The sequence below is a fragment of the Abramis brama genome, assembly GCF_963993115.1.
Source record: "Abramis brama genome assembly, chromosome: 1".
NCBI lineage: Eukaryota > Metazoa > Chordata > Actinopteri > Cypriniformes > Leuciscidae > Abramis > Abramis brama.
Window position 1 is genome coordinate 46,289,011 of NC_139963.1, and position 10,199 is coordinate 46,299,209.

Genomic DNA, 10,199 nt, shown 5'->3' on the forward strand with positions numbered 1-10,199 from the left:
TTTAAAAGCCTTAACAATTACAGACCTGCTTTGTGTGTTCATAAATTCCATCCATCATCATGTTGCTGAACTATCATGTAAATTGGAAAAAGGTGCAACACTCACTCTTAAAGAAATCTTTATTGGTTAAAAAATGTGAGATGTTTCGGCCATTGTCAAGGCCTTCATCAGACATCAAGAGCACTTTTTTCTTTTCTTTTTTTTACCAATAAAGTTGGATTTCTTTAAAAGTGAGTGTAGCACCTTTTTCCAATTTACATGATGTTTTTTTTTTTTCTTTTGTTTTTTGGTTGCACTTCCTCTCTTTTGTTGGTTGAGCACCTTTTTAGCATTTTTTTGTATGACACGTCATGGTAACACATAATCAACCCAGTGCATTTATCACAGTCTTTCCCTCCTCATTATTCTTAAGTAATTATTACTTAAGTTGCACCAGCCAACAGCATGAAAAGCACAATTGAGAGTGCCATATATCTTTTTATTTTTGTACATACCATTTTATTTAAATCCCACCTCTATCTGCATGTTTTCAATGTAAGCAAAACCATTTTTACATTGCAGATGATCAAATCCTAAATATAGTGTAATTTTTCATGTAAGCCAAATCTGTGTACTGTCCTCTGGCGGTGAGACTGTAGAATTGCAGCAGGAGATATTACAGTAAAGACCTCAGACTGTAAGGCAACACGTCTTAATTTGAAATCAAATTTTACATTTTTAATAATACACATAATATTTCATTATTATTATTTTGTTGTACTTCTCATCTATACATTAATGCTGTGTTTTGGGAGATTTGAAATACTTTTGTACCTATTTACTGCAAAAGTCCTAAGCTACACAATTAGCATGCATATGAAATATTACATTTTTATAGGAGGAAAAAAAATCAAAATGATCAAAATTAAATATGTGTTGTTTCTGGATATTGATCTAGGTGTTGCATGAATAATTCTGCCATCTGCTGGTTAGAATTTTTTATTTTTTTTTTGCAGATATGCAGATAATATAGTTTTATCCAAAAAGTGTAATTACCATATACTTCCAGCAGAGGCCCCATAGAGATCCATTAATTTTTCTAGAGGTAACTAGCTGCTCTTATAACAGCTTTTGTTATGAATATTGTATATACATATATATATATATATATATATATGAGTTGGATCCCAGGGCGCAGACAAAGAACCGATGGAGACGAGCGTCTGAGGTGGAGCCAGATTACCTGAGGACTGAGGCGATGCCGGTGTGATGGAGGATCGAGGCGTACTTGAAGGGAAGGAGGAGCAGCTGCAGCCGTAGAGGTGGAGGAACGGAGCGCAGAGTAAGATCCACAAGTCTGTGGCAGAGGTGGTGTGACGACTGACCAAGGGGGAGCCGGTGAGACGAGGGAACTCAGGTAGAGTCGAAATGCCAAGGGCGTCTGGTGGAGCCAAGGTGGAGCCGACAAGCCGGTGGGCAGAGATGGAGCGAGGTGATCAGAGGCCGGAGGCGGAGGCACTGGATCCACTCGCTCAGGTGCTGATGGAGGTTGCTTGATTTATTTCTGCATTCATTTCTGTTGACACAGGATGATGCAGAACAGATGGAGAGACAGAAACTGGTTTGACGCTATAAGTGCTACTCGTGTCTCCAAACACTGACAATCAGCACAAGCAGACGTGTGTGTATTACTGGAGCTTCAGCATGTGAAGAAATCATTTTGACAAAGATTTCTTTATGTCAGACCCTGGAGAAACTCTGTGAGCTTCAAACACACTCAAGAAATAAATTGTATAAATAAAACACTCACACATAAAGTGTCTTTATTCTTTTTATTATGAATATCTGTGTTCTCCCATTGTTCTTTTGTGTGTGATTTAAAGGTTGTATAGCATTATATTTGAGAGAGGTTCAGTTCAAGTATGTTTTGAATGCATTTTGTTTGCACATAAAGAGGTCCTGAAAGTGTGCCATCTGACTTGTTTCAACACACACATGTGATCAGAAACTCCTCCCTCTTACAACACATACCAAGAAGTGACTTATGAAACAATTGCTGGAACTCGAACAGAGAAAATGGCTTCAGTAAATGTCTCTGCAGAAGAACTTTCTTGTCCAGTGTGTTGTGAAATCTTCAAGGCTCCTGTTCTTCTGTCATGTAGTCACAGTTTCTGTAAAGAGTGTCTTCAACAGTTCTGGAGAACCAAGGAAACTCAGGAGTGTCCTGTCTGCAGGAGATTGTCAAGACATGAGCCTTCAATTAATCTTGTGTTAAAGAACTTGTGTGAGTCGTTCCTGAAGGAGAGAAATGAGAGTCGATCATCAGGGTCTGAGGAGATCTGCAGTTTACACAGTGAGAAACTCAAACTCTTCTGTCTGGAGGACAAACAGCCTGTGTGTTTAGTGTGCAGAGATTCACAGAAACACGTCAATCACACATTCAGACCCATCATTGAAGTTTTTCTGTCATATAAGGTAAGGCTTATATCTGTGGTCATAAACACACATTTCTCTGTACCATTTTCACCATTACATGCATGAACATATCACAGAAATTTCTGGTGTCTCATAGATTTCCACTTTAATTCCAGGAAAAGCTCAATACAGCACTGAAGTCCTTAAAAGAGAAAATTAAACACAGTAAAAACATTAAAGGAGAGTTTGAGAAAACGGTTCGACACATCAAGGTGAGGGCTGACTCTTTCAAACACACTCAAAAAAATTTTTTTTGTCATGCAGGTATTTATTTAGTAGGCCTATATAATAATTAAGTTGCATAATTACATAAGTTAGCCATAGTCCAGAGTTACATTTTATGAAATAATAATACTTCAGAAATATGCATGTAAGAGGTTTCTACAATATGCCTGTAAAACAGAATTCTTTTCTGGAAAAAAATATTGATGACTGTTATGCCTTGATGTTTGCCAGCCTTATCAAATATTCTCTAGAATATTTCACTTTATTACATGGCTTGGTTGAATTCTAATGTAGAATGCGGTCTGTTATTTCTTGATAGCAGACCGCTGCTAAGTATAACACAAATTATTATAACGCCATGAAAAACAGAGCGTTGCTAATATGGACGCAGGATTCAAACCGTAGAGACGGAACAGACTATTTTCTTTAGAGGAAGCAATACAATCGTTTTTAAATCAATAAATTTTGACTTTTTAAATTAATATTTTGTGTCAAATTATTGATTTCTTTGCATACACTGTTAAACCTTGCTGTAAAAATAGGCCAAATTCTGACAATATTATCCCATTTTCCATTAAAACAGTAATATACCGAAGAAAATAAAAGTAGCCTACAGGAATATACTGTAAATTAACAGCACTCAAAGTCGACAGAGGCTGTTTTCCCAATCACACCCTATACCCTCATTCACTATTCCCTATATTAGTTCACTAATATAGTCCCCTTGACAGAGTGAATGAAAAGAAGTGAGTGAATTGAGAAACTGCTGAACACCTGATAAGCAGAATCACTGAAGGACAGAGAAACAAGAACAGAAACACAAGAACTACAACTGACTTCCAGCCACACTGAGTGTGAAACCAGTTTACAAACCAGTTTAACATTATTTCTTTCATACATGTACAAAAGTTCTTGTTGAGAATTAACAGATATTTAGTTGTTGATATTTCATTGAAAATAATAAAGTTTGTTGTCACCATGATGGAGATCAGTATTTGTTTTAGTTGGGCTCTTGACCCTTGACTTTATAACGTTAGTTTCTATCTGGTTGCTGTAACTGCGAGTTTATAAAACATATTTGTTATGGCAAGAAAAAGCCAAGAGGAAGATGTCTGATTCTCTGATCTCATCCAGTATATAAGCTTTTAATTTATGGGTATTTATTATTTATCATATATCTGTTAATCTACGATAGGAAATACAGCAATTTTTCTGTAATCAGTTATTCTGAAGGATATTGAAATCATATAGTGCATTAAAACATTTTGAACTCCTGGTTAACTCAGACACACTCAGACATCAACAATCAGCACATGAATCTCAACAATGGCGACAATAAAAAGTTTCATGTCACAATGCATGCTGGGTATAAAACTCCCAGCATGCACTGCTGCATGAATTAAAAAAAAAAAAAAAAAAAATGCCACCATTGTTGAGATTCATGTGCTAATTTTTGATATCTCTGTGTTTCTACACTACAGTGTTGCTCTGTTTATTTGTTTGTGCATGATGTGTTAAAAAATCATCATTGTAACTCATTACTGCAGTTTCACAGTGATGGTAATGTAACACTTATGAAACAGGATTAAACTCTGAATTAGGTTAATGATTGAACAGGCTGTATGATGTTTTTGGCATCATAATCAATATATCTGCAATCATTCACTATCCCTGTGTGTGCACAAGTATGACCTGCAAAAACACAGTTCAAGCAGCAAGAGAACAACTAATGTTAAAAAGTCAAGAGTCCAGAACCCAACTAAAGCAAGCACTGATCTCTATATGGTAACTTCAAACCAAACATTTTTCAATTAAACTTCTCAACAACAACGTCTGTTGATGTATGACAGAAATAAAGTCATACTGGTTAATAATAAGTGTAATAATGTGTAATGGCTGGAAGTCAGTTGTAGTTGTAATTATAATGTATGGCGTAATAGCACTTTTGGAAGTACTTCGACTCGGCGCAGTAAAAAGTCACGCCTGATCCTCTTCCTCTCACTTCTGTCAATAGTGGAAAGAGGATCAGGCGTGACTTTTTACTGCGCCAGTCGAAGAAGTACTTTCAAAAGTGCTATTACGCCATACATTATGGGGATATTTGGCCATATTTAATTTAATTAATCAATCAACAATACTATTGATCAGCATTACCAAACGTGGACGTTTTCCACTAGAAACAAGCATTGATGTATTATTTTAATTTAATACTGTGAAGCTGCTTTGATACAATCTGTATTGTGAAAAGCACTATATAAAATAAACTTGACATTATAGTTATCCTTTTTAACCCGCTTAGAAAAGCGACACGTTTTATTTTGTGTCACCATACTTGGTCGTGTAACTACTCGTGTAACTGTTTTTAAATAGGGAAAACGTTGATGTATTTGGTCACTTCTAAATTCAATGCTGTTAGATACCACTGAATATACTGGGTAAGCTAAGTGCTTTCAAAGTGTCACCGGGCGCTAGAGCGATTAAGTGCAACCACTGAGATGAGAGAGGTATGTATCAACTCGTCTTAGTTAAGGGAATAACATAGTTTAAAGGGGGGGTGAAATGCTATTTCATGCATACTGAGTTTTTTACACTGTTAAAGAGTTGGATTCCCATGTTAAACATGGACAAAGTTTCAAACATTAAGTTGTACGTTTGATGGAGTATTTCTGTACCAAAAATACTCCTTCCGGTTTGTCACAAGTTTCGGAAAGTTTTTTTCGAGTATGGGCCTGTGTGACGTCAGATGGGGCGGAATTTCCTTATACGGTCCTAAGGGCACTTCTCCTGGAAGGGCGCGCGCGCACCCGTAGACCAGAGCGAGGAGCGAAAGCAGTACCTCATCTAAGCGCTGTGCTCGCTGCAGTCACAGGACTTTGTTTGTTCCCTGCATTTCGATGATGATTGTTTTATAAACAAGGCCCAGTTCGACGCCGGATATAGCAGTCCCAACGATAAAGGTTCACGGTCTTGCGTTGGAACCGCAGGCGGTGAGTAAAACTGCTTCAAATGTCTGTGTGTTGTTAGCTATCAGCGCGTAAGTACCGCCCACACGGCACGCCTCCAGCCGCTCCTTTTTTTCCGGAAAGACTCGGTACAGCCTATCTTTCTTTTATAAATATAATAAAACTAAAGACTTTTTGGAGATATGAAGGATGCAATACTACTCTATAGGTACTCAAGATTAATATGAGATTGACAGAAACTGAGTGTTTCACCGCCCCTTTAATATGAAAAAACGGTGGAGTATCCCTTTAAATTGCCAGGGCACCATTGCCATGGTGCACCATTGTTGAGAATAGCATCAGCAACCTATGGGGAGGCTGCAGACCTGGAGCCGGTAGATCTACGCCCCAAGCAGTTTTACACCCCTGCTGATCCTGATGCGTCCAGTAGGGGGATATACTGTGAAATAACACCATTAAATCGATGCTCAAAACTTACACATTAATAACCGTCCCGTTCACAGACTTTGCCCAATTTTGTGTTTTTTGTTAATTTAAATATAAACGTTTTAGTATAGATCTGCACTATGGATTAAAATATCTGTAGATATTAAGTTGGGCTTCACTCTCTTCACTCAGCCTACAGAAGACTATTTGTTTTTGTGAATTAAAAAAATAATAGCACACATAGTTGGATCAGATGACAAGTAATGATATATGACCTACTGTAGTATAGTTCATTGAATACTGAATATTCACTCTATGTTTTTATACAGGAGACTGGGTGAAATATGTTGTTGTGAATTTATATAAAGTTACAATTAGATATTAACCATATTTAGCCCATTAGACAGCACCGTGTAATCATATGGATTCTCGATTAAATATCTGCTGTATGCTATTAGTCTACTATTAGTCATCATACAGCTACAAAACAGTGTCCTACATAGCATATTATGAAGACAAACACAATTTATCCCTTTTCTAAAATTCCAAGGGCCATTTATAAGAAAGAGACAATATTGTTGTTCACAAAAACATTATTTATCAACACCATTTATGAATTATGATGACTCCCATAGGGGCAGCTAAACTTACACGTGGTTAGCTATAACTTATAAGTTTAAACCAGACAGAACATCAACCTGACCGTCCAGAACTTTTTGTCTCTCGAAATAAATTATAGACCCATTATAGAATTATATAGAAATGAATTGATATCTACCTCTATCAAGCTAATCGTTAATAAATAATAATAAAAATAATAAATGTTGCATCATTGCTAAACAACAATAACTTTAGCAGATTATTTTGATATACCTCAATTCGTGTCGCTGTACAGCCTCAAGTGTTCATCACTAATGCTCAACAATCATTAACATATTCCCTTAATTATCTGTGGGGTTGAAAGGGTTAACAGAGTAAGATAAAAAGACACACCCACAAAATGTATTTTAACAGTAATAAACCGTAAGTTATAAAACAGGTTTACTGGCAACACTTTTGACAGTAGTTTACTGTAAAATCTTGTTTTTGGGTCACCGTTGTGCTGAAGAGTAGAGCCTGTGCTTCAGTCCAGGAGAAGATCTACAAACATTCATGATACGCTAAATGTTGCTTTATTTAACAGGTGGTGACTGTGTAGTTGCTGGTCCACTGGAAATGTTAAGTTCAATAGTTTTTTAGTCGTCTTGAATGAAAGAAGTTCACAGTAATACTTTGCTCACATTATTTATGCATTAAACATTTTAGTTAATAAATGTAAATGAGAGTTGGTCAATTTAAGGCAGTCGGCTTCTGCAAGTGTAATTAGTTAAATCGAATAAGATTGTGAGAATCACAACTTACTCCAGAATAAGTTGTGTCTAAATGTGAAGTGAATGTGATTTGATTTCAGTCTCAAGCTGAGTGCACAGAGCTTCAGATTAAACAGCAGTTTGAGAAGCTTCATCAGTTCCTCAGAGATGAAGAAGAAGCTACAATCACTGCACTGAGGGAGGAAGAGGAGCAGAAGAACCAGATGATGAAGGAGAAGCTGGAGGAGATGAACAGACACATCTCAGATCTTTCAAACACAATCAAAGACATGGAGGAGATGATGAAAGCCAATGACTTCTGCTTTCTGAAGGTCTGATTTCACATCATTGATTGATTGATTGATTGAGTTCTTGATGATAAATGGTGTGTTTGTTCTGCAGGAGTTTCCAGTCTCAATGGAAAGGTGAGTGATCTGCTGGTGTCTCTGGTCTCTCTGGTTCTGATCCAAAGTCAGTGTAGTTCTGACTCCTGAATGTTCTTCCAGAGTCCAGATCTCACAGCCGGATCCACAGATGGCTTCTGGAGCTTTGATTCAAGTGCCAAGATACTTGGGAAACCTGCCGTTCAGAGTCTGGAAGAAGATGCAGGACATCGTCCAAAACAGTGAGTCTGGAGAAGATCTGTGCTGTTATACACACACATATACTGGAAAATTACGTTGTATATGTGCTCAAATAAAAAAAATAAAAAAAATCAGAATCAAAAAAAGGGTCATCAAAAATGTATCTTTAAATAAGAAGCAAAATCAAGCAAAATATCATATATAAGCAGATGCATTTGTAAAATAACATGATCATCAACATTAAATATAAATCAACACTGCCTAATGTTACAGAATGAAATGTCGACCCAGGACGAGCTGCAGGACTGTGGTCTGAATACATTTTTCCAGTGTGGGGCAACCTGCACCTTTGTTTACACACACACATTGGAAATGATTTATGGGGGAATATTGAAAGATCTCTGATGTGTTAATAATCTGTGTAGGGTTCACTCTTGATCATTATATGCACATCAGAATACAAGCATCTGTTGATTGTGTCTCATCAGCTCCTGTGATTCTGGATCCAAACACGGCTCATCCAGATCTCGTTCTGTCTGATGATCTGACCAGTGTGAGAGACAGCAGGAACAAACAACCTTTTCCTGATAATCCAGAGAGATTTGACGGGCATGAGTGTGTTCTGGGTTCAGAGGGTTTTAACTCAGGAACACACTGCTGGGATGTGGAGGTTAAAAAGAGTCGATGCTGGAGTCTTGGAGTAACTACAGCATCAAACCAGAGGAAGGGATGGGATTTCTTTAACACTGATGTCTGGAGTGTGCAGTACGGACTGTCTGGGTTTGGTTTTCCTGTTGAACAGGATCTTGAGCGTGTGAGAGTTGATCTGGACTATGACAGAGGAATGGTGTCATTCTCTGATCCTGTAACTAACACACATCTACACACATTCACAACCACCTTCACTGACACAGTCTATCCGTTCTTCTTTAATCTTGATCAAATTGACTGTATAAGGATTTTACCAGTTAAACTGGTTGTATTAGAAACAGAAAACCTCTGTTCTATCTGATTCTGCTAATGAATAAATTAATAAATATAACTTAAACATATCTTAAATATTTAGTCTTTGATCATCTGAAAAGTAAACTATCAGGGTGATCCACTCAAACTGTATTTTCTGCAATCTTTTTTTCATGGCAAAATTAGGTGTCTTTCCAAAAAATGTACACTTGGAGACTCCAAAGGGACACATAAAATAACCAAATGATATCCATATATTTAATACATTTAATTTATGCACAATCTATGAAAACAAACTTTCAGAATTTCTGATGTTTTAAACTGTATCTTTTGTCCACTTTCAACCACTTCCGATTTCTTTGAGGGGAGGGTCACTTATGCACTTACCATAATGTTGACACATCAGGTCAGTAAGAGACGAAAATACGGTCTTTTGTGGCTGTTTGAACACATGAGCGTTTACACTATGAAAGCAATCCGGTTGAATGTGTTTTCAACTACCTCTGGAAGTGATTGAAAGTGGACAAGCTCAAAACGTTTTAGCCCCCTTTTACAGGTGTATTTCGTGTCGTCCACTTGTGAGTTGTAGTTTATGTTCTTGTTTCTCTTCTAAAACGTTGCTTGTTAACAACATGTGTTCATCACTAATGCTCAATCATCACTAAATTATCTCATTAACTTCAACACTGATTAAATGGTACTTTAACTCTGTCGTGTGCACACATATGAACACTAAGTAGGGTTATTATAACCCGGGGGATTTTGCTATGTACTATTACATAAATCTCATTCTGACTTGTTTAATTTATGTATGACTAACAAATATGCATCACAGTGAAGTGAATTTATTAGTTTGTTTATGTTTCTGCTGTGTAATCCAAATGGATGGAAATTTTATATGCAATTACATTTTTGAATTAAATGTTTTTTGAGTGTAGCTGTGGAACAAGTAATATTCAGTTAGATAAAATGTATGAGATTGAAAGAAACTGGATTTAATGATGATAAATATATAAACCTGGTTATTGTGTATTTAAAACACGTTCAATTTATTAAAGAATCCTGTTTCGTTTAGACTGGTAAATACGAATCACATTCAGTTTATTAATTTGTTTATGTTCAAATTATGTAATTCAAATGGATGGAAATTTTATATGCATTTCAAACACATAAATCTTACATTTAGACATAAAAGTTTTTTGGGTGTTGTAGTTTAAAGGATTTAAATGGGTTCA

General features: G+C 36.5%; 1 protein-coding gene across 1 annotated transcript; it reads left to right on the forward strand.

Moving 5' to 3' along the window:
- Positions 1 to 1,999: 1,999 nt before the first annotated feature.
- Positions 2,000 to 10,154, forward strand: LOC311066974 (nuclear factor 7, ovary-like). Its single transcript, XM_084088475.1, has 6 exons — positions 2,000 to 2,454; positions 2,571 to 2,666; positions 7,519 to 7,749; positions 7,820 to 7,842; positions 7,924 to 8,042; positions 8,490 to 10,154. The coding sequence occupies exons 1-6, from the start codon at positions 2,056 to 2,058 to the stop codon at positions 9,011 to 9,013; spliced, it is 1,392 nt and encodes a 463-aa protein (XP_083944601.1). The 5' UTR covers positions 2,000 to 2,055; the 3' UTR covers positions 9,014 to 10,154.
- Positions 10,155 to 10,199: the final 45 nt, after the last annotated feature.

Excerpts from the sequence above, each read along its gene's own strand:
- LOC311066974 (XM_084088475.1), top strand. The coding sequence starts at position 2,056 with ATGGCTTCAGTAAATGTCTCTGCAGAAGAACTTTCTTGTCCAGTGTGT. Across the intron at positions 2,455-2,570 it reads AAGTTTTTCTGTCATATAAG|GAAAAGCTCAATACAGCACT; the intron begins GTAAGGCTTATA and ends CTTTAATTCCAG. Across the intron at positions 7,843-7,923 it reads TTTCCAGTCTCAATGGAAAG|AGTCCAGATCTCACAGCCGG; the intron begins GTGAGTGATCTG and ends ATGTTCTTCCAG.